This window comes from Aedes aegypti, chromosome 2 (assembly GCF_002204515.2).
Source record: "Aedes aegypti strain LVP_AGWG chromosome 2, AaegL5.0 Primary Assembly, whole genome shotgun sequence".
Classification (NCBI taxonomy): Eukaryota; Metazoa; Arthropoda; class Insecta; order Diptera; family Culicidae; genus Aedes; species Aedes aegypti.
Window position 1 is genome coordinate 9,361,746 of NC_035108.1, and position 26,184 is coordinate 9,387,929.

The following is a 26,184-nucleotide window of genomic DNA, read 5'->3' on the forward strand; positions in this document are numbered from 1 at the left end:
CGATACTAGGGTTCCTGATACCGGAGCCTGGTTTTTATGGCAAGTCGCCTCTTGGCAGAATCGGGTGGTATGGTAAGGTGTGTTTAGGTGATGTGGATTTGGTCGTAGTATGAAGGCAAGAGCAGCATGCGCCCAGCGGAGCATACATCTGAGGCATGCGGCGCGATCGACCGATACTTGATAACGATCGATCCGATGATAATGTTCTGTTGTGAGTGTTGTATCAATGTGATGGTTTGACATGGTAATATCTGACCGGAACTCTTGTATTGATTGGCATGGCTATGGGCACTCAAAGGGACCCAGTGTGCGCGAGCAATGATAACTCACCACAGCAATCAAGTAAAAGGAGCAGGTTACAAGGTCACGAAAGTATCCGTTTTAGAGTTAAAGATTACTAATACAGTATCAACCCCTCTACCGGCAGCTTCATTTTTCCCGCAAAATTCAAATTCAAATCGTTATAACTTTTTTGTTTTTCAATATTTTTGCATCATTTTTTCACAAGTTCTCAAAAAACTCTTCTAGTTTAAGGATCTGCGTCGATATTGATCATTGGTCATCTGGTTTTGAAGATATTCCAAAATTCCTTGGGGGACCGACCCGTAACTAGAACCCCCCGTTAATTTCTCAGGCTACAGAAATGTAATCGTATTCGGATATTCACTCTTCGGAACAATACATTAATGAGAGTATGTTGTGAAAAAATGAAGCAATTTGGTGCAGCCGTCTTTAAGTAATGACCATTTAGGTTTCTGGAACTACGCTGGCCAAATGAAGATCTTAAAAACTTAAAAAACATCATATCGTAATTTTCAGATATCTCCAAGAATACTGAACCGATTTGTATGATTTTTTCAGAGATGCTCCTTATTACCTGACATTATGTAGCCCATATTTTATTTTTTTGATAAATTGATCAAAAACAAAATGGCCGCCAAAGACATTTTATATGGAAAATGTCGGTCCCCTAAGGAACATCGGAATATCTGTAAAACCAGATCACCAATAATGAATATCGACACGGATTCCTAAACTAGAAGAGTTGTTTGAGAACTTGTGAAAAAATGGTGCAAAAATATTGAAACACAAAAAAAGTTATAACGATTTGAATTTGAATTTTGCGGGAAAAAATGATGCTGCCGGTAGAGGGGTTAAAAATTATATTTTTGAAGGCAAGATGAGTCAACCGTCGCATTATATTGTATGTAATTATGGGATCGATGCCCTCCTCAAGGACCTGTCGATCCAATGTTCACCTACGGCTTCAGAATATTCCGGAAATCTGGTAAATGACGCTATAATACAATAATTTACTCTTTATACAGCATATTATACAACTTACTATTGGTTGCAAGGCTAAGAATAATTGCGAATGAAAATTAAACTTTCAAAGAGCACAATTTCTTTACCATTCAAACAACTAATGCAATTTTAGCAATGAAAAAAATAATTTTGCTAATATTGGCGCTTACGTAGAACATGGGTAGAACGAGCATTAAAACGGTATCATAATATGGTATGCATATCACAATGTAACAATATTTTATTATGTTTTTGTTATGCTGTTAATCTTAAAATACTTCAAAAAGTTCCTCCAAAAGAATATAAACAATCCGAAAATTCTAAAAAAAATACTGGATTGGTGGTTCAATGGCTATCGCTTCTGTTAAATAACCAGAAGGTCATGGGTTCAATCCCAGGCACATCCTTTCTCTCATGCCTTGCATTGTGCATCGAGCATTTGAAATATCGTGTTATAGAGCAAAAAAACAGTGCAAATGCGATTCAAAGGTCCATCGAGGTAGCCATGAAAACTAGCTTTTATCTTGGTTTCCAAACTTGATATCGAGATACGAAATAACGAGTAAGGGAAAGTTGACTGTAGTTGTATCTATCACTTACTTCTATCCTCCGCTCTTAATCTATCACACTCAATCTATTCGTTCATAGCAATCGTATTAGAGACGGATAAGAAATCGTTTCCCTGCCCTTCCATTCTTCAGTCATTATAACACGCCTTTCTTTACGCCTAACATATAGGCTGTGCGCAAAACCAAAGCAAGCCTCTCTGCCATAAATTGCCCAATACTCTTACTCCCGCATGAACTGGTGTAGGTTCAGTGGTGTATACGGTATACAGTGGGAAAGTTTTAAATGCAACATAGATCCTTTCCTTCCCCTCGTTGGTCTGCAACCTGACGTGGCAGGCGTCATTTTTGCCTATAAATAGAAGATTACAAGTACGTATAAAAAGACAATTTACACCGTCTTCAGCCATAGGCTGCACAGACTGAACATAACTTACATTAGACAACGGACACACGGAACGAAGTGAAGAATTTTTCGTTTGACGAAAAGTTTTCTCCGTCTGGGGCGGGAATCGAACCCACACTCCGTAACACAATACGCCTAAACGACTGACGCCGATAACCGCACGGCTACGAAGCCCACAAGATTTCGCTACTCAAAATTACGGTTAAAATTTTAATTCGCTAAAACTGATTTCCTATTCCATCCGATAATTGGTTGAAGTACTCCTCTTCGCTGAAAAATGAATTGTGAGAGCAGTTCTCCGATTGCCATCCGAACATCTTAAACCGTCAATTAATTTTCCGGGGTTGCTCATCAAAGAATCGATCAAACATCAGTCGTTTGTCAATTTCTTCAGAAACACTTTTCTTCAGTCAATGGCAGTCAATCGCTGGCTAAGATTGCTTCCTCAAATCTCAGATGTCAGCCGGCGAATGACTGTTCGTTTGATGTTGTTCGGTATCGATACAAAGCATCGTAGGAGTTTCGGTTGCACGGGCAGAATTAATTAATAAGTTGCTGAAAGCTTTGCGAAAGCAAACACTTGGCAAACTTGAGCAAATGGATGGAAGTCAGTTCAAATCTCCTATTTTTCCACGGAGAAAAGTCACTTTACCATTTTGGATGGGGCCAATGGCGTAGAAGTTTGGCTCTCTGTGGTGCTTTACCTCGAGTGGCAGTCAGTGAGATTGAAATGTGTGAGCGTTGGAAGCTTTATGGCTTTCGGGGAACACATCTCTCCGGGGAGTGATGAGCTAATTTGTGGCGTATATGTTGGACCGAAGTGGAAACTGGGATGTTTAACGTCGACATTCTGGCTAGAGAGACAGACAGAGAGAGGGAATTTCGAAATGGAGAAGTTTTGAAATGCAATGAATATTTAAACGTTTGCCCATATCAGATTGTGCTGGGAATGGATGTGGAACGTACATGAAATAATTTTCAGCTTAGTTTTAGTGCTGCCGAGGCACCATTTACTCCCGGAAGAGTCCAAAGGGTATGGAATTTTAATGAGCCAAATTAAGATCTCGGCTGTGATAGCTTTATATCAGGCGGAGTAAAAGTTAAATAGAAGCTGGAAATAGATTATGCAACTGCATTTGGAAAGTTTGGTGCTACGGAGTAAACTAAGCAAATCCAGAAATGGAATTCAATTTAATTACCTAACGCATTTTGAAATGTTGCGTCCGCTTTCCAAATGGGAATTCTGAAAGTGCTTCTTGGTATTTGCAATAAAGTGAATAAAAACGCTATATTTGAGGATTTTTCTTTATATTTATAGCTTCATATAGCTTTCGACAAATACTAGATGTTTGAATGTGTGAATTGAAAAAAAAGGATATAGTCGATTTTCTACATCTCGATATCTCTCCCTATACCGATGATTTCTTCGGTAGCATGATTCTGCATACATTTTCACTCTCTATATCTCGATCAGGGCTGGGAATGATAATAGTAGTAGGCTTGAATTTCACGAATATCACGTGACTCTCTCACTACAGTAGCTAAATATTTGTGAATCTCATCAAGTAGCCTATGTTTGGTGCATGAGTCTTCTTAATTTGTAGTGTCATTGAGCGCAGTTCTACAGTAGTTTTGTGTTACCCTTAGCAACGAGTGTTTTGCTATTTTCAAGGCATTTTGCTTACAGCAGCGATAGGCGTGAGTTTCACTAGCTTCACTGACTGTGATTTGCTACGCTTGCCTACTGTAGTGTGAATCTCAGAACTTTTCCCAACTCTGATCTCGATATCTTCCTTATCGCGATGTGATTTTCATTCCCAATTTCCCCCGAATGTCAATATGCCCATAACCAAAGGTTACTAGACTGAATTTGAGTGATTCAAAACGGTTTGAGAACACGGGATGACGTCCGTTTGTTTATTATAAACGGAGTGAATTTCCATCTAGCTGGGCTTTGGAAAATTTAACTACCGTTTTGATTCGAATCCCGGACAGCTTCAAATTCCGGACACTCTACTTTGTATGGGAAAGATTTCACTCGAAATATTTCAAAATGCGTAGTCAAAAAGTTCTCAATTTGAATGATGATATTTATAATCATTTTACATAGCAATCCATGAAAATTTACAATGTTCAACTAGTTTTGACGTCTTTCTAACGGCTTGGCGCGTGTAATTTGATTATTCTGATTGTGTTTTAGAAAGGCTGTTCGGAATTCGAAACAAAGTGTCCGGAATATGAAGCGAAAGTGTGGTTGTGTCCGGAATAAAAATCATGAAGAGGCCGAATATTTTTATCGATTAAAGTGAATTAAAGATGTGGAATCCGAATCTTCGCCCACCATTCGAAATTTAAGTGTATGCAAGGCCTGATTACGTTAAAGATTTGTGCAGAATGATTCAATTTAAATGTGTAGTGATTAGTTGTACTTCACTGAAGCCTTAAGTGTCCGTAATATGAATCAACACGGTATCATTGACACACGAGCCATCATTTCATCCCATTATCCGCCTTCTTCCATACAACACGCCTGACAATTATCGTTCGTGGAAGATAACGAGCAATGAACGAAAACAAGACATACACACACCACCCACTGATTGGCGCCGATCACAGTGTGTCAACATTCGCTGACCCACTCTCATTCTGATCAAGAAGCAGAGGCGAATATTTTCCATTTTCTGTCCTATGGTTGCAACCAAAGGGGAGTTCAATGGTTCAATAGATTATAATTAGGATGTTAATGGCTGCATTACCAGGAAATGTGAAAGTTATTACCAATTTTATGCAAAACACAAATCACCCGAATAGCTCGATACTGTTGCGGTCTGTGAGAGTTGCTGCTCTTGAATGTTCTCGTGCCACGTACCAAACGAGTGGGTAAATGTTTACATCAGGATATCGACATCGATGGAGACACCATCTCCTATGATGACAGAGGGCTCGATTGGCTTGTCAGATGGATCGGGCCCGGGACATCCTGTCTACTGCAATTCGCTGCAGTTGATATAGGACATGTCCTCAGGCTGGTTTACATTCATAGGGCTCTCCGAATGCGATGTGTCACGAACTGTTATGGTTCGCGAACTGTTACACTCTCCGAATATGGTTCGATCGGCTTATTCGGATCAAAATCAAACACTGCATCTAGTAATCATTAAACATTTGCTCTTTGTCTCGATCTCTCCCTATCACGATGGTCCCTTCGATATCGATATGTGGAGAGGCGACTGTAATTCAATTGTTCACTTCTGTACATTATCTTCAAAAATTGTTAGCACATTCACTTCTTTTCACAAAATTGTTGTGAGGGAGAAATCCATTTTCGTGAAAATGAGTGAGGGTTTGGAAGGCTGATACTAACCCATCATAATTGTTCAATTCCAACTGTAATATTGTGTTCAGGATTAGTAACTCTCTATCGCCAAACGATTGATTTATGTAGCTTTTAAGACTACTTTCTCTTCTCTTCTTCTTTTTTGGCATTACGTCCCCACTGGGACAGAGCCTGCTTCTCAGCTTAGTGTTCTTATGAGCACTTCCACAGTTATTAACTGAGAGCTTACTATGCCAATGACCATTTTTGCATGCGTATATCGTGTGGCAGGAACGAAGATACTCTATGCCCTGGGAAGTCGAGAAAATTTTCCATCCGAAAAGATCCTCGACCGGTGGGATTCGAACCCACGACCCTCAGCTTGGTCTTGCTTTCTCACCAAGTTTGAATACTCGGCGAAGCGTACTCATGTGTTGGATAATAGTAGTTGTCTTAACTTTTCTAATGCATTTAGGAGAGCTTATATAAAAGGCTTGGAACCCAAGAATGAAACCCTGGATATTTTTGTAACTATGGCCATTCTTGACAAAAGTGCACCTGGAACCTGTTTCAGAAGGGACTGGTATATATCATATTAATTCGCATTTATGGTATGACGGTTCAAATTTCATGGTTTTTCCTTCCGCTTTACAAGAGCATCAAGAGGATCAACAACTACATTTAACAGGATGTGATAGGAATATTCCTAAAGAGGTGAGCCCACCTAAGGCTGAAAGCCTCTGTAATAAAGAAAATCAAATCAAATCATAGGAATATTCCGGAACCGGTTCCTCAAGGGTGTGATGTAGACATTTTCAAACCATCATATAGTTCCATAATGCGGCAACCCAAAAATCATGATTTTTTATCCAGATATAAATAGATACCATGCCAAATATCAAACATAAAATTCTCCTCCTTGTTTCTGACGTTACGTTCCGAATGGAAAAGGGCCTGCTGCTCAACTTAGTGTTCTTATGAGAACTTCTACAGTTATTCTCCGAGAGCTTTCTTTGCGGATTGACCATTTTTGCATGTGTATAACGTGTGGCAGGTAAAAAGACACTCTATGCTCTGAGAAGTCGAGAACATACACTAGAACAACCTCTTCAAGGATTACTCAGGGTACTTCTCTAGTGTTTCTTCCAGGCCTCTCGAGATTCTACCAGGAATCTTTCCAGAGATATCTTCAGATATTCCTTCAGAGAATCTACTGGAGATTCCATCAGAAATTCCTCTAGGTTTTCTACAAGAAATTATTTCACACATTCCTCAAAATCTTCCTCAAGAATAACCTCTAGGAATCCTCTCAGAGATAACACCAGGAAAAACGCCATATGGATTACTCTAAAGATTTCTATAAAAGATTCTACAGAGATCCATACTGGGCCTGCAAAAATCCTCACGGGATTCATCAAAGAGTTTCTCTAGAAATTTCTCAAGATATTTTCCAATGATATCTTCCAGAAATGTGATCAGAAATTATCTTAGTATTTCAGAAATTTCTCCTAGCATTTTACCAGAAATTTCTCCATGAATTACTCCAAGGATTATTTCAGGGATTTCTTCAAAAAAAAATCTCTACAGCGATGGGAATTGTCTAGAAAAATCTCCATAGTGATTCTTCCTGGGATTCCTCCAAAGATTCTGAAAGGATCCCTCCAGAGATGCCCCTGGGATTCCTTCAATAATTAACTAAAATAACTACAATAGATTCATTGATTCCTTTAGAAATTTTCCCAGTTAATCCTTCAGAGATTCTTGCAGATGTTTAGCCAGAGACTTCTCCACTGTTTCTCTAAAAAAATATGTACAGGGATTCCTGCAAAGATTTCTTCATCATTGTTCACGAATTTCTCGAAGGATTGTTCCAGAAAAAACTCTACATGGTTTCCTTTGAAAATTGTATCAATGATTTCCTGAATAATTTTTGGCATACAATTTGTATCTTTGATCATCTCTAGTTTGATCAAATTTCAACCGATTTCAATTATTTTAGCTTAATTCGATCGGGAATCTCTTCTAGCTTTGATGGTCAGAATATGGTTCACATCGGTACCGGAGTTTTTCCTTTTCCCTGAAGGCATCGAATCCGTGACATGTCCGGGTAACTCCAAGCATGAAGTCATGAAGTTGCTTCGAACACCAATGAATTGGCGTTGAATACCCAGACAACCAGAAATCGCATGAAAATTCACGTTGCAACTCGTTTATTCATACTAATTACATCAAACTCGCAAAACACCGTGGATAAACTCGTCAGATTGATAAGTTTCATCGCATAAAACACTTCTTTTCTGAGTTCATTTGTACATTTTGTTTCGTCTCGTACACTCGCATAAAGTAAGTCGGATCAATCCGTAGCAGCTGTCAAATCAACATTTGTTATCATAAGTTAAGTCGCATAAGATAACAGGTGAGTTCGGTAGAATATTTATACACTCGCATTGTATGTTATTATTCATCATATAATATATGCACGCATATCGCCTCCACTTTTGTACGTAGAAAGCCTTTTCGCGACATCTTATAAGTGAAATTATGCACATATAAAGCCTCCAGGTGATTCCGATATACGTACATTTTGGTTGTATGGGTATTCAAAAAAAATTGGTGGGTCACATTCCTTCCTTCCTTCCTGGCGTTACGTCCCGACTGGGACAAAGCCTGCTTCTCAGCCTAGTATTCTTATGAGCACTCCCACAGTTATTAACTGAGAGCTTACTATGCCAATAACCATTTTTGCATGTGTATATCGTGTGGCAGGTACGAAGATACTCTATGCCCTGGGAAGTCGAGAAAATTTCCAACCCGAAAAGATCCTCGACCGGTGGGATTCGAACCCACGACCCTCAGCTTGGTCATGCTGAATAGCTGCGCGTTTACCGCTACGGCTATCTGGGCCCCATGCTAGGGTTTATTCCAGAACGACAAGTGGCCACTTCTCTGAGGGCACCAAATCCGTGAGGTGAACAGGTGATGCAAGAGAAACTCACATATATACATTCAATCTTTTTACATTTTTTTTTCGAACAATGAAGATTTTAAAAACGGTGTACGTAATGGAATTGGCAATCAAAAATCCTATTTAGTGACGGAAGTTTCTGTTCAGTCCACAAATTAAAAAAAAAAGAAGTGTAGTTTCAGTTAAGTTGTTCAAAGTTGCAACGTAAAATGCTGTAATAAACACCATTACTGGAAATTGTCATACCAGTTTTAGCTCCGACAAACCAACACTCGATATTTTTAATCAGCACTAGATTTCAGAGATTCATCAACAGAAAATCAATATTTAATGCCATTAACAGGATATATGCATGATTGCGTTGTGTGAGTGCGAAAAGATATCAGTGTTAAGTCGAAGATAAATTACCAACTGGTGAGCTCGTTTCATGCTTATAATGACAATTTTTTTTCATGACAGTGTTAATTTTATGTAATATTCAAACAAACTTTGTATGGTTCGTCACTGCAAGTGTCGGCATTATGCCTGTTTTATATAATTTCAATTAACATATATTTTCTCTCTTTAACATTAATAAAAACATCTTTTGAATGGTTCGACATTATCAATGTTGACGTATATTTTAAAACTCCTATCAAAAACTTATCATCTCGAGACAAAAATATACAGCGTTACTCTTCTGTAATTTTCAAACAAACTATGTGGTCGGGGTTCTGCTAAACCGTGTAGTGAACACACCCGTGCTAAATCGCAAATGACTTTTTTTTTTTTTTTAAATTTCACCGTTCACAAATGACTAACAGGGTCCAATAAGTAACTCAAGATAGAATATTAAAAAAAATCATCAAATATTTTCCATTTCATTAGATTTGATTTTAAATCAAGAGGTACTCAGTTCACTCTGGCTGAACAAAAATTGAAGAAAATGGTTTTCAGTTCGGTATGGCTGAATGTGTTTCATGATTCCCAGCAACACAGGAGAAAGAAAGAAATAAAAAGGGTTCATATCATCGCCATGCATGTTGGAATGCTTGTCACAAATGTTTATGCACTGTGAACGGAAAAAGACTTGTAATTTTCCATAGAACTGGCCACAATGTAGTGGTATGAATTGGTACAAGCCAATTCGTATTCTAACGTATTCTACCAACTTTCTCTTGATGGATTATCTATTTCAGAGTTATTGAACCAAGTCCCTCACGCATTCAAAGATTCGAAAAAGACAATAATGATGTACTTAAAGAATGTGCCGATCGAAGAAATCCATGAATTTGTTCTGCCAGAGCGCACCAAGTTACTCGCATTTAATACACTTTGGCTGAACAAGTTCACGATTATTAAATTTTATGTGAAGTGGATACCAAGAATGGCATGCGTTTCATCATTCCCGTTGTACATGAAACTGCTTGTGCTTTATTGTTCAAAAATAGTTATAAAAGCTGAAAGTTGATTGATTTTATATGACTCCCTGTTAGGGACAACGTAAAAAAAATATTAATCGGGATTCGAACTCGTGTCCTTCGAGTGATGATAAGGCGTTCTACCTCTCGGTCATTTAGAACTGTTGAATTGAGAGCGAATAACTCGAAACAAGCTGTGCGCGATCTGATCTAGGAGGCTTGATGATGAAAACAGGTGAAAACGTCATTTTTTGAACAGCTAAAACGCACCAAGTGCTTCCAAATTATTCAGACAACATCAAATTTAATTGTCTTGTTATTTCATCACGGCTCCTGCATGGACCCATCGACATATTATGTAATACGAAGGTAAGCGTCTTGCGAATATTGATATCTCTTCTTCATACAAAAACACGATTTTTATATAAATGGTACTTGGTGCGGTGTGGCTGAACAAAATTTCAATTATATTAGATCAGCACCACCGAAACAATACTGTGTTTTACAAAGCCGTTAACTTACATGACATACTAAAATCCTTTGGTGTTGTTACTGTATGTTGTCCGAAATAGCCACTTAGCAATATTTAAGGAAGAATTAAAAAAATGCCGTCTTTAATCAGAATACTAATTAACCTCTAATGACAAGCTAAGGTTTATGGTTCGCTCTGGTTGGATACAATTTCAGTTATACATATCCTGCTAGAGAAATATTTTGAATTTACTCAACGAGGGATGGTTCAAATTATTCGATATCTTAAATGTAGATAGGTTATGATAATCTGAATCCTCTAGTGTAAATAACTCATTTTTTATAAAAAATGGCGTTTGGTGCGGTTTAGCAGAGCCCCGACCATGTATGGTTCGTCATTACAAGTGTCGGCATCATTCCTGTTTCATATTATTTAAAATATATACATATATTTTTCTCTTTTGGCTTTTACTAATAACATCTTTTGAATGGTTCGGCATTATGGATGCTGACGAATTTTTTTGAATCTTCTACCAAGAACTTCTCGAGACAAAATAACAACTAGCTTTAAGTTGTATTTTTCCTCCTTATCCATGGATCGCATCACTGACCATTGGTGACTCCCAGATCTTTTCCTCCCTCACTAATAAATACCTTTCCCGTGGTGATTGTGGAGAGGCAAAGGTATTCCCGGTCTCTAGAAGAAACAATCATTACACCCTAACATTCCTTCTCTATCCCAACTGATTGTAAGGACTTGACCGACGCCGTTATTGATTAATAATATAAGAGCTGCTTAAATTGTACTTGGAGAATAAGCGGACACTCCCATCCCTTATTCATTGGGATCGTAGTGCAATTCTTACCAGTTCCGATCAATCACGGAGTAGCAACCATTGACATGTACAGTCAGTCTATGCTATGCTATGCTTTGCCAAATGCCTTTCTAGTTTTACCACACTACCATTTTTTTTTGTTTTCATTCGATTATTTTATTTTTTATAAGGGACTTTTTACATATTACGTAAATGGAATTTATTTTAGTTGAAGGCACAAATTTGGTTAGTATTTGATCGAGTTTGATCAAAAGATGTATTAGGAGTCGATAAATATATTATTATAAATATATTAATTTAATGTAACTATATTTTATTATGAATTAAGATTGAAAAATACACGTAAAACATTGAATCATCCAAATAGCTCTAACTTGAATAACAGCAAATTTCTACAAAAATTAACGTTGTCTGTGAGACTTAGGACTTTGGATGCTTTTTGAGGTGTACTATTCGAAATTGTGGCGACATGACGCAATAGGAGTTGTTTTTCATGTAAAAATCATCAAAATTACCCAAGCGTAATCTTAAATAGTACTAAAACTTCAACTTAATTTGTTTTTCCATCTTCATGCTTGATAAATGTGATTAATGTCTATAAATATAAGTAATCTGTCGATTTGTATGAGAAATTACATGGCATTTTTCAACAGCTATATTAATGACAAAGCGAAGTTAACTGGTACTACTAGTTTAATATAAGGATATCCAGCAAATTCGGAAATACTGATCACGATTGATAGACGGTACCCTTTGCTTCATCACTTGAATAAAAGAGCTAAAGCAATACCGTTTTGATTCATATTACGGACACTTAAGGCCTCAGTGAAGTATAGCTCATCAGAAAGCATGTAAAATATATCATTCTGTACAATTACTCCGTGTTATCGACGCTTTAAAACACTTAACTTTCGACTGGTGGGTGAAGATTTTGATTACTCAACAGGAATATTTTTCAATAAGTGGACATTTTTGGCCTTTTCATGATTCTTATTCTGGACGTCTCTTCACTTTTGCCTCATATTCCGGACAGCTCATGAATATCATGGTTAGAAAGGTCAAATCAAACCATTAAATAGACGTCTGAGGCAATTGGGTATTATAAATTTGTATAGATATCTATGGAAAATGATTATTATTATGATTAATGATTATTAAATGATTATGTTACCCATACAAAGTTGAGTGTCCGGAATTTGAAGCTGTCCGTAATATGAATCAAAACGGTAGGCTGCTTCGATTTGCAGCTCGAAAAAATTATCTATTGCATCGAACTGATTGCTCATTTCCAAATTGTTAATCCAAAGATTTACTTCTTGTTCGTGGAGCAACCATAATTAAAGAAGTTACTTTACAATAGTCATTATTTCACTAGACGGTGTCCCAAAAGGATTTGCATCGCTAACAAAATTGTATTTCCGCCAACGGGTGCAAAAAAAATGAAAGCACGGGAGCCTCCCAGGATCGAAAAGGGATCAAAAGGTAAAAAACCTGAAAAGTTGTATTCCTTTATGTAAAAAAAAAGTCGGTTCACTTATGCAAATACTATCTGCTCTAGTAAATTTTTACAATCAACGTTAAGTAATAAAACAGTACTTCTCAGTGCTACTAAAATGGTACTTTTCAGTATAAAAATCGCAATATTCAGTGCTACAAAAACAAAACTTATCAGTGCTTCTATTTTGTAACTTTTGATCCATATTAGATTTTCGTTGGATCCATTAGCGGAAGCTAGCGATGGTAATCTATCTTGGACATCATCTGAGGAAAAAAAAACCTCTTAGAAGGCCACGTCTTCCTTCGTTTATTCACTGAACATTATTCCAACCATGAGTAGAGGCCTTCTTTAGCCGAGTGGTTAGAGTCCACGGCTACTAAGCAAAGCCACGCTGAAGGTGTTTGGGTTCGATTCCCGGATGGTCCAGGATCTTTTCGTAAAGGAAACTTCCTTGACTTTCCTGGGAATAAAGTATCATCGTACCTGCCACACGGTACATAAATGCGAAAATGGTAACTTAGGCAAATAAAGCTCTCAGTTAATAACTGTGTGCTCTTAGTGCACTACGCTGAGTAGCCGGCGCTGTCTCAGTTGGGGACGTTAATGCCAAGAAGAAGAAGAAAATGATGACAACCACGAACGAAGGGAAGAGTGAATTTTTGAATTCACAACCACCATCCAAAAAGTGTGTTTTAAAACTGTCGCTATACGTGGCAAATACAGTGACTCAATCTCATTTTCGTACGGGGCACTGTTTTCATTTAAAGTTGGTATAAATCTATTAAATGGTGCATGGGCTTCGATATACTTTATCAATAATGAAGGTTATAGGTATCATCTATTGTTTGGCAATGACAAACTGTATTCATTTGCTTAAATCTTTGGAATAATGGAAAAGTATTGAGCTTGTGTCTATAATTGACCCAATTCCATATTCGTACACCTAACAAAAAAAATATACAGCATTCAAAACTAATTTTTAATGGACTAGATGATTACTTAAGCTCTTCGTTGTGTTGTTCAGATGCAGTAGAATACATTTGGAAAATTTAAAAGCGAACATATTTGAAACTTAAGTAAATTTAAGAAAAATACCAGTTTTCCCATGTTTTTTGCTAAAATATTCGGTAAGTCGAACAATAAATTGCATTTTTTCAACTTCACTTCCTTTAGAATGATAACTGCGAATATTGCACAAGTTTCAACAAATTATAATCAGTTTTAGAGTAGCTAGGAGTGGATATCGACAACTTATACTTTTGAATGTTAGGTAGTATAACATTTATAACAAATCCAAAACCAAAAATTTTAGTCAATTTCTTTATGTTTGACTCCTAAATGTATATACATAATCCATAGTTAATGTTCCTATCAAAACATTGCGTAATTATCATTTTTAATTTACATTTTACTACCAAACATGATTTTAGAGATTTAAAGAATAAATATTATTGCCATAACCGCAACACAAACGTTTTTAAAAATGATGAAAACAACAGGATATATTCTATTAAATAGTATATCAATGCTCTCTGCTCATTCAAGTTATCTTGTATTTTTCTTATAAAATCAATAAATTGCAAAATAGGGTGCTATTTTGAATATAATTTGAATATTATTTTAAAGATAATTGAATATTTCGATGATATCAATTATGTGGAGGTATGTACAGCGTAGTTTAGGGTACTCTATTGTAAAACGAAGTTCGTAGTTCAAATTATTTTTACAGACAAATTCAAAATTAACATTTACCTGTTGTTTAGAATGAAAATTTGTTTTACATTGATTAAAAATATCATTTTAGAAGAGTTTTGAACTTATGGCACAACAATTTTCTGAACTCAAAAGGGATAAAAATTGTTTATGATTTCTGTAAAGTGTATATATTTCAACTAAATTTCTATCAGAGCTTACGAGTATAATCTATATATTGGATCCAATGACAAAAATAAACGTTATTGTTCGAATTATAGGATTTAATAGCAAAAATCATTGGAAAACTGGCATTTCTCATAACTTTACCTAAATTTCATATATGTCCACTAATAAATTGCCCAAATGTATTTCACTACATCTGAACATCATAATAAGGCATGTCAGTAATCAAATAGAGCTTCTAAATTTAGTTTTGAACGTTGTGCGTATGAATTTTGGTAGGTGTACGAATATGGAATTGGGTGAATTTTGAACATCAATTCAATACTTTTCTATTAATCCAAAGATGAATGTAAATGGAAACATTTTGTGATTGGCAAACAATAGATAACACCTGTTACCTTTAATGTGGATAAAGTATTTGTAGCTCAATACTTCATTTAATAGCTTTTTACTAACTTGATGTGGAAACAGTATCCTGTACGAATATGAAATTGGACCACTGTATGGAAGAAAGGAAAGTCCTTCGGCATGCGCGCTTTCTTTCAGAGGTAAAATGGTTAATGCTGATAATTGCATCGAAATGAGCAATCAGTTCGATGCTTTTGACATATTTTCCAAACATCATGAAAAAGCAGCCTCTAGCTTAGGTTCTTTGATTCAACTGAGGATAAAAAGTGCTACCAATCGTAGTCAATTGTTCCTAATTTGGAGGATTGAGGTAGAGATCTTTGATCTCAATTAGGACAATAAAGGGTTCTTTCCAAATTGCAAAGAACGGAGACTGTAGCGTTGTGCCGGAATCTCTTGAAGATCGCAAATTTTTCTCGCAAACATCTTGAAGAAGGCACTTTTTATCACAAATGACGACAAAGTGAACGTTTGTTCAAGATTGCCTTGAATGATCTCTCAAGAGACTATAAGTCACCTAAAGAGATCAAACATGGAAGAAATGATTTACTTGGGTTTTCAGCAATCCACCAAGGCATTCGTAGGAAAGGGCTTTCTCAAGAATATTATTTAGTTCACTTTAACAAAAGTGATCTAAATTATTTTGATGCTTTGAAATTAGCAAAACCTATTTTCGATGTCTGTGTGACCTGGGAACATTTCCATAAACCTGCAGATATGTGAGGGAGTGAAAAGGGTAAAGTTCATATACAAAGTAACGGAAATCACCAAAAACAAGTTGAATGCTCTCCTAAGTGGAATGCGATGTCATTCAATTTCATTAGTTTGAATTTCCATTCCACTAATGCTTATGCAACATGTGAAAGGTGTAGTAATTTATGTTCATTTTTAAATCCAATAAAGAGCATAAAGGCAAATTCTTTCCCCACCGATATCAATCTCACTCTTACCTTTTCTTCGGTGACGGCCAGTCAGCGGACTGTCGTTATCCAGAAAGTATCCATCCAGTGAGTTGAACAGCGTCAACAGATACACTAGCACCAGTTTTTCCAGCCACATTTTCGCCTATTCACCTCCAAACTCACAACGTGTTTCTTCTCTATTCTGCGACTGTTGATTTTCGTTACTATCTCGGTGATTCTTCTACGCTACCATGTAGGTATATTTCCAACATTTGAACTTCCGGGCGTTACTCAAACTGCGGAAGTGCTGCTTTTCTGCTTTTATCACTATGATCCGGATAGAGCAAAGGTTGTATCAACAACACCACTCACTGACTCTTATTCTTCTTTTGCGTTCGATTCTTCTCTCGCCGTTTTTCCGTTCCAACAAAGTGTTCTTTTGTTCACTTCCGGCTTTCTTCCGCGGCAAAAGTGAAGTAGGTTTTTCAATCCCACTCGATTTCCATTAAACCAATGCCTCCCACACACCGGTGCACTGGTTTAGCTCGGGATGGGAAAAAGCTGAAAACAATTCAACTTTTACGATTATTGCGACCCCAACCAGCGGCGATGGCAGCAGACGGTTTTTCACATTTTCTTCGTTTCCCGTTCGGATTTGAGAAAAGGGCACTTTCCACCATATGAATCGGCGAGAAAGAAATTCACACACACACTCAGAGGTCGAGGTGAGGAAACGACTAAACGAAGCAGTGTTTAGCATATAAATGAACGCTTAATTTATGGTTATGACTTTGGCCCACTGGGCATACGCGAGGACTTAACGACGAGGTGCCGGACGAAAGAAAGGCCAAAGTGCTGGGATTAGCTTAGGACTTTTTTAAAAACAGCAACATCAGCAATGCAAAGGGGCGAAACGGCAGCTACACTTTGAACTATTTAAATTTTCTTCGAATGGACCTTTGGGGTGTGTGAATTGTAATCCAGATTATACGTTCATAATGTTGATCCCATCTGAATGTCGCTTAGCCTATGATTACGATTGTGGGTCACCAATTACAGGGGATTTGAGCAGGTATTCAGGGCTTGTGTTTAATTTGAACGCTTGTCAAGCTTATTTTTGTTTTTCGTTCACTGAAGCACACATGTTCATGCGATGAAGGTTCCATTGAAACGAAGTTCCAAGAAAGAAAATATCTCATTTAACTGTTAGTGAAAGCAGCTTTTTGCATCATGTTTTCTTCATAATCCTTTGAGTGATGAATCTTCCGTGGAATTTCTATTACTGACAACACCTGCTTCCGAACAGTCGTCATGACATTCCATAGCATACCTGGGCATCGACTGAGAAACACCACATTCTGCTAATTACACGCAGTAGAAATTCACACTTCACTGAACGGCCACAGTCCAAATATTCAGTTATCTTCCTAGAGGGTCACCTGGGACCATGACCCAGTCGAACCGTAACTGGCAGCATTTCTTCCAAAAAACAACACACATTCCGATAAAAACAACAGTCCTATCCCCCTACCGGAGAGGAAAATACTCCCTGTCTTCGTCCTCAGCCACAAACCGCTCGTGTCTACAATCTGTAGAATGCTGTAGGGCTCGCTGGAAACCGTCCGCCGAATCACTTTCACGATACTCCCAGTAGAGGAAAAACCCGACCGAATGCAGTGGACTCGTAACAGTGACTAAAACCATCCTGTTCGTCGGGATTCTGCTGCTGATTCTGTATCCCGTCATCATCGGGGGAAGTTCAGCAGAACACACGTGAGTTGGGCTCAAACTGCTCGAATTCCTCCAGTGCGCATGTCGGCCTTCGCAGTGCTCGAAACTTGAGCAACCGACACAGGCGAAAGGATTTTTCTTTTGACGTTCGAAATTACCTTGCAGGCAGAAGCGACCTGACCGTCGACAAGGTAGCATTTCTTATGCATTTCCCAGCCGTCCGTCAAATCTGCAGGCACTTCGTTCGTTTACGTAACCAACCACTCAACAGCAGAGCTATTTCAAATCACCCTTCCCCCTTTCCCGAGAAGAGCTGAAAGTAAACCAATTACGGCCCCCTATGGGAAATGAATTACAAGTCTCGGTACCTATCTCATACACGGACTCGGGAAAACACATCTCCCTGGCAAGCGCAAATATCGTGATTGGTTTCCACGAAAAGGGTGGATTATTCTTACTTCTATGCAAACACCGTGCTTTTTCTTCATTTTTTTCTGCCTCACTCCCAGCAATCAATGCCAAACGAAGAATGGTGGGAAAGCCTTTGGAACTGTGCCAACAGCGAGGAGAATTAGTAGCGCGGGCGATGAAAAACATTTCTTTTGGCTCGTCGTTGGAATTATATTGGTTTCTGTTTTCTTTTATGCATGAGGCATTTTGTTTTCCCAGAGACGGATGGTTTTTGTTCGATCAACATATTTGTTTGTTGCTGAGGGTCGATTCCAGGTGCTGGAATGTTTGGGCCTTGGAGTGGTCTTAGATATCGTCTTTTTAATCGATTCAATTCAAGTCTTATATTAAACTTACATTTTCCTTTAAGCCCAGATGACCGATGAACACTAGTGTGGGACAAAATTTAGATTCTCGCTCCAGTCCACGTTTTGAATTGCATTTTGGTCTCATACCAACTGTGCAAAATTTCAGCTCGATCGGAGAAACTATATTTTAGCGCCAGCCGTTCAAAGCTTGTATGGGATTAACTATGAAAAAACTTACTTTTGAAAGAAAAATCGCCAGAGGTCTCTTATTGATATCTATAAAAATTCTGAACACAGACCTCGATAGGGCTTTTTACGATGAAGAATATTGCCGAAGACCGCGAAACAATCCGAAACTTGTGAAAAAATTCAATAAAAACCTATTGGCAAGGCGACGTTGATTAACACGTAATGGAATAACAATAATAACAAAATCTGGCCAAATTTCCGAATTGTCTAACCTTAATAACTTTTTTCACAAGCATCGGATTGCTTTGCGGTCTTCGGCAATATTGTTTATCAAAGAAACACCTATCAAGATCTGTGTTCAGAATTTTTATAGAAATCAAAAGGTGACTTCTGGCGATTTTTCTTTGCAAAAGTAAAATTTCACATAGTAAATCCCATACAAACTTTTAACGGCTGGCGCCAAAATATAGTTTCTCCGATCGAGCTGAAATTTTGAACAGTTGTTATGGGACCTAAATGCAATCTAAAAAGTGGACTGGAGCGAGAATCTAAATTTTTCATATAACCGTGTCCCAGGCTAATGAACACACAGCAGTTCAGAAAGTCCATGTTGAGATTAGCGGATGGGAATGCAGATTCAGTATAGGATGTGTTCGGGTAGTAAACGTTTAGGGTTGAAAATGTTTTCCAAGGCATTGAATAACTTAATGCTTCTTCTTCTTCTTCTTGGCATTACGTCCTCACTGGGACAGAGCCTGCTTCTCAGCTCCAAGCGTTCTTATGAGCACTTCCACATTCATTAACTGAGGGCTTTCTTTGTCAAAGTTGCCATTTTTGCATTCGTATATCGTGTGGTAAGTACGATGATACTCTATGCCCAGGGAAGTCAAGGAAATTTACATTACGAAAAGATCCTGGACCGACCGGGAATCGAACCCAGACCCCTTCAGCATGGCTTTGCTTTGCAGCCGCGGACTCTAACCACTCGGCTAAGGAAGGCCCCAAGGCCTAACTTCATGCTATAAAAACTATTTTTCTTTCGTTTTCTTCTTATTCTCATTTTCATTATTTTTCTTATTCTTATCTTTATTGGCGTTAAGTCCCAAGAGTAGTGTTTGATTCTTTGACCTCGTCGCTTGCTCTTGCGGGGGCGGGGGATGTTGACAGGATCAGTAGTGTTTGATCTATTGATCGCGTCGCTTGCTAAGAGGGAGCATGGAGAAAGCAATGAATACTAGATGGATAGGTACCGTAAGGGAGTGGTAGTGTTATTCTAACAACACGCCAAGCCGTTTCCATAGGAGACGTTAGCCACAAGGAAGGACGTTTCAAGTAATTCTGTTTTATATGGTATGCCCTCTTAAAAATCTAATCCAATTTTTCTCGCCATTCCCTTACGCTACCTATCCATCTAGTATTCATTGCTTTCTTCCCTCGAGCAAAATTCCCTTCTTATCTCGAGCAAAATTGACCGATATGCCGGTAAACAAATCAAACATAATTATCACAATCGATACCTTTGTATGTAAAAAAGTTATTCATTTTTTGTGTAGTTTAATCTGTTTAGCCCCTATTTTTTGCTTTACATTTACAGGTAAACATATTGTAAAATAGAGGTAAGAGAAGGATATTGTAATATATAGGGGGACTGGGGGTAGTTTGCCCACATTAAGTAGAACAGCTATTTTAGATGTGAAAAACATTATTTTATGCTGTTCTTTAATTATGGTCTGATAATCAAACATGTTTTCTACCAAATAGTAGAAACAGCTATCCATTTTAGCTTTTCTGGGGTTTAGGGGAATTGGGTGTAAAATGCGCCACCCTTGTTTTGAACGAACGACGTGCTTTGGGTTGCTGTTTTTCATTTGAAATAATGGAAAATGTATTAAAATGCTTCTCTATGTATATTTTTAAGTGTTTTCCTGGCTAAAATCGTAAAAAACTCGAAAAAAAAATTTTCGCTGTTTTCGTTGTAGTTTTGTGTTATTTTCTAGGCCATTTTTCAGGCCGATAAACAACAAATCTTTTGAAACTATCACCGAGAATCGACATGTGCACTCCCAAAGTTCGTATTTCATGCAAAAAAAGTGTTAAATTTATCCTTAAAAGCGTATTGAAGGACTTAAACTTTAATCAACTCATGCGGCAAAACGTTCGCGCACACGCATGCGCAATCATGCTTGCAAATACGTTGCTTACATAAGGGCGTTTGATCAGATGTTATTGTTCGATTATAGTATACAAGCTGATTCGAAAAATGTGCATTTGTAAGGTTCAAATTGGCACGTAACTACAGCTTGGCATTACGTTTGCTGGAATTTGAATTCAAACGGCTGTTTTGGTGTTATGAAGAACGGGTGAGCGTTTTGCCCCATGAGTTGATTAAAGTTAAGGTCCTTCAATAAGCATTTTAAGGACAAATTTAACATATGTTTTGCATGTAATACAAACTATTACAGTGCACAAGCTGGCTCTCTGCAATAGTTCAGAAATTTGGTTATATATCGGCTTAAAAAATGACATTGAAAATCGCAAAAAATTGCAACGAAAACATCGAAAAACGTTTTTATCGATTTGGTTGAGAAAAGCACATACACATATATTAGGAGAAGCATGTTTATCCATTTTCTATGATCAAGGGTGAAAAAAAAAGCATTCTAAAACACATCGTTCGTCCAAATCAATGGTGGCCCCAGTTCCCCTACCCAGACAATGAATAAAAGAGAGGTGCTGACGTGGTAGCAATATCAGTCAGTAGCCTGCGGTGTGGAGCGGACGAGCCTTGTTGTTTAGTAGTCGTTTATTTCAACACTAATGAGTACTTCCACAGTTGTTAACTGAGAGCTAACTTTGCCAAAGTTGCTATTTTCGCATTCGTATATCGTGTGCCAAAAGTACGATGATTCTCTATGCTCATGGAAGTTAAGGAAATTTCCATTACGAAAAAATGAAATAAATGAAATAAATCAAACACAGACACCTTCAGCATGGCTTTACTTTTTAGCCTCGGACTTTAACCACTCGGCTAAGGAAGGCTCCATTGTAAAAACCTATGAGTTTGTATTCATCTTAGTTCCCAGGTAACAATTTGATGCTGTTCAAACGCTTCTAAAACTATTTTTAAACAGCATATGTTTGAATGAAAGCTGTGCATAGCCAACACACTCGATTATTCAGCTCCTAAACATCTAATTCTGGCGATTTTATTCAGCCTCAAGCTCATTTGAAGCTTTTTGGGAAGCTGAATTAAGGTTGGATATGCGCTTGTATCGAACTTCCTTCAATGACGACGAGTCTATTATTAGAACAGAAGGCAGCTATACAAAGCTTAAAGATCGCTTGTCCAACTTCAATTCAGCTATTAAAAAAATTACAAAAATATTTACATATTTTCAAGAGTACTCCACGGCGTTCACAATTTGAACTACAAAGTAAAGATGTATGCTAGATTAATGTTAATGATATTTGTTGCGGGCGGAAAGGGTATCGTCACCGGGTTTTGAGCAGCACAGAATTGCTTTTAGCGCAGCTTTAAACTGCAAAAATCTTTTATTTAGTTGCGATTAACAAATTACCATCGAATTCGACTACTTACACTTTCGGTGTGATTCAAGAGCGTATTTTACCTTTCCCCGAACAACAAACTACTTGAAACGACCTATCAGCTACGATCGAATGGGTATTAGATGTCTGTGAGTTAAGTAACTAATTGATTCTTACTTGCTAGACAATGCGAATCTTCCGTAGCGCAATGTCTCGGTCTGACGTATGCGTATTTTCTCTAGAATAACTACAAATTACAAATAGATTTACAATCCCGTTATAGGTTTCAATAATTCAATAACTTACTTCAACTAGGATAATAAATTCGATAAATACAGTAGTAAATTCACTTTGATTTTAGTTTTACAATGCACACAATATTTGCCTCATCACCATCTATTGTTCTTCAATAGCTTTAAGAGCTGTCATATCGGTGACATAGTTCAGCTGTCACGACATGACTGACTTCGGACGTTGGAGCAGTGTGCCCAGTGGCAACAATATTAATGTACAAATTAATAATTATGAACTATCGAGAATCGAACCCAGATTCACTGGTTTATAGCCACTCACCTTACCATCTGCTGCACTTGGGATTGTATGAGCATTATTTAAAGCGAGAGCAAAAATTGTCCTCTGATCTGAACAATGGCTACAACTTTTAAGGTTGTTTTGAGACTGAAGAAGCGACACTAGCCCTACGCTGAAATGCTTTGGTTAGCTGTCGAAAATTGGTTGTGCTCACAGTGTTTCTTTAATATCATGTGCAGTGAAGTACATTGTTTCAATCCAAATGGGCACTTTCAACTTCAAATTTGATTGATTGTTTTGGTAGCAATTCGTAAGTAAATCGTAGAATGATTCGAACAGTGAAAAATCCGTTATTTCGGTTACGCTGCATTTATACTTTAACAAGAAGTTCCTTAAGATCGAACAAAGGTATTTCAAATATCATATGTGCTCAAGGTTAGAATGTGCGCAAGCTTTACAAAAGTACAAATTAAAAGAAAATCATAAAGATGAATTTAAACAACGGTTACCGACAATTATGAGCCTGTGAAAGATTGAAACTAGAAGGTAATGTTGACTTTCGGTTTTCCCAGTTTTCCGTTCCAAACGAGTGCATTTTTTACCCGATGTATCGGACATTCAGATATTGATTAATGGTACAAATCCAAGCGTATCCAAGCGTGGGAAGCTTCCACTGGTATTTATCTAGAAAACCGTGAAAATCAACGTAGCGTACTATAAGACAGAGGTCCTGGAGAATATTGTGGCCACGGCACTTCGGGACCTCTACGGGTCCCGCAATGTCTCGCAATGAAGAGAACAAGTTTTAAAGTGTCTCGCGAAATAAACATCTTTTAGTTTGTAACGTTAATTCATTCTCAATTTATTCAACCTTTCAGTCGTCGCGCGGTTTGTCACCGTCAGAACCACCGCGCTGCTGTTGTGAACGAAAAACGAGGTTTTTTTCAGCAGTGTTGTACAAAATACAACAGCGCGACGACTGAAGTGTTAAGTAGTTTTTGCCACCTCGTCACGTTACAACACTGTGAAAACCGGTAAGCAACTGAATCAGTGTATTGAGCAAGTTCTGCAACTACCGCCTGATCACCATATATGCGCCAACAAACGATGAGTTCTATGAGAGCCTAAATAAGGCCAACAAGATGTCAAGATAGTCATCAACGACGCATATGAGCAGATCGGGTAAAAAGACTTCTTCCGTCGTTGGAACGAAAAGCCACCATTCTGTTACCAATGGTAATGGCCTGCGGCTCGTAACCTTCACTGCTGCTAGAAATTTCATGTTAAGCAGTATATGCGATGTATGTAATGAAGTGACCTAAATTGGATAGTTTCATTTCTCCTAAAAATACGTTATTCGTGTAAAATTATACCGTCAAGCTACCATTCACCGAGCATTTAAGAAAAATTTGCACTTCAAAAAATCATATAATTTTTCCAAATAATTTGGAACGTACTAGAATACCACTACGTAGCGTGCTATTATATAATAATTCAGGGAAAAATCTAAAACTAGTGATGCGTGACAAAAAGTTACTCAAAAATTATGTTTGAAAATGTCATGTTAAGGTCGCCTCGTACCGTTCTATGTCACCATTTACCGTGCACCTAGTGCACCATTCACCGTGCGTATAGTTTTCGTCATGATTTAATTTTGTATCTTGTAGAAACGTTGTTGGTGGGGCAACTATGTTGCTAGTAGTGTGCGTACTCATTTTTAAGAGTATTCAAATCTTCATTTACAATAAAAACCAAAAAAATTTAAAAATTGCCTAAATACTTATTTTTTTATTAAAATCGTTATAGAAGGTTTTACTGTATTGTCCAAACCATTCCATATTAACTCAAAAACTAAATATGAAGTAGTTTAAATCCAACATAATAATAAATTTGATATAACCGAATAATTTCATGCCTTTTACATTTATGCACGGTAATAGGAACCATATATATTGAAGAGGATCCATTCACCGTGCATTTGGGTTTCGACTGAAACACAATAAAAATTCTAATTTGCATAAAATATCATTGCTCATACGATGAAAATAATCCTAATAATAGTATCCACAGTGAAAACTCGTTGAAATTTTGAAAAATTTCATACTCTATCGTTAAAATGGAAAATGTGATTTTTTGGCGTTTCTACTAAGAGTGATGAAAAATCTCATTATCTAACAGAAGTAACATGATTTTGACTACATAAACCAGGTTTTTCAAAATGCTTTGTGATTAAAACTACTTAATTTCATCAGTTTTATATTATTTTGCTGACAAAAGAATAATTTGTGAAAATTGTATGAATATTCTGTAGGAATTTGTATATGTGCACGGTGAATGGAGGCCGCACGGTGACTGGTGACTTAACGGCACCCAATGTGTAGTGTTGGTAGACTCACACTTAAATCTCTATCATTGCTCCCGGCGAGAGCAAATTCTCAAGCATAAGAGTTTGTCATCTGTCAAATCCCCACTGTAATTGGTTTCATTAGGAAAGTTTGTTATATTTATATCAGAAAAAAAAACAAAGAATGGTGCTTTGCGTTTTAAAAACTGTGGAAACACAAGCACACGAGCCGAACGGATGAGCCAACTCAAGCATTTTTTTACTGTTGAGGTACATACGAGAGCAACTCAAGCGTCATAAATGGCAATCATGAGACGGAATGACGGAATACTGTAATTTGAATTTCCCCGAATTGGCCAAATTCAAACGAAATGTCAATCTTTTCCAAAAGTTTCAACTTCGGGTGATGACGAGCAGGATTTCCAACAACTACCGAAAAGCTAAACATTACATATAAAATGCAATTGGATTAGATGGACAAATTGATGTGAAGATTTGCGAAAAAGTTACACGTCTTCTTAGTGAGAATCGAACTCACGACTCCCCGATCTCTAGTTGTGGCGCGTTACCACTACGCCATGAGAGGACTCATGAACGCAGAAGTTAACCTGAATTCGATTTCAGCTCAATAATCACGTGGTCCTTTTTCGCAAGGTGCACCTCTTTCGGAAGAATTAGATGCCCATCCAAACACAACGTTTTCTATATATGTATATCCAATGCCTAGCCCGAGAGCGCATTGTTTTTTAGGTATAGGAATAGCACACTACACTAGCCAGCAACTGCGCTGGCTGAGGTTTCTATTGTGTGGGCTTCCAATGGGTCGCGGCGTTCTCAAACGACCGGTTACGGAACATGAGTCCGTTGCTCGATAAATACTTGTTTTTAATTAGAATCGTGGTTTACGGCCGACCAGCGATGAAACACAAATGCACGGTGAATGGACCCTTCTTAATATTTATGGTTCCTATTATCGTGCATTAGTGTAAAAGGCTTGAAATTATTGGGTAATATTGGATTTATTGTTATGTCGTGGTTTAACTACGCCATATTTAATTTTTGAGCGAATATGAAATGGTCTGGACAATACAGTCAAACCTCCTTTAACGATTTCAATGAAAAAATAATTATTTA

At 37.5% G+C, this 26,184-nt stretch overlaps 1 protein-coding gene across 1 annotated transcript in view; it reads right to left on the minus strand.

Annotated features, from left to right (window-relative positions):
• Nucleotides 1–17,630, minus strand: part of LOC5567816 — a 311,149-nt gene extending 293,519 nt beyond the window's left edge. Inside the window, exon 1 of the mRNA XM_021839877.1 lies at nt 16,000–17,630. Coding sequence (XP_021695569.1) covers nt 16,000–16,108 — 109 coding nt within the window. The 5' untranslated portion in view covers nt 16,109–17,630. The remainder of the gene's footprint in view (nt 1–15,999) is intronic.
• Between the last annotated feature and the right edge of the window lie 8,554 nt (nt 17,631–26,184).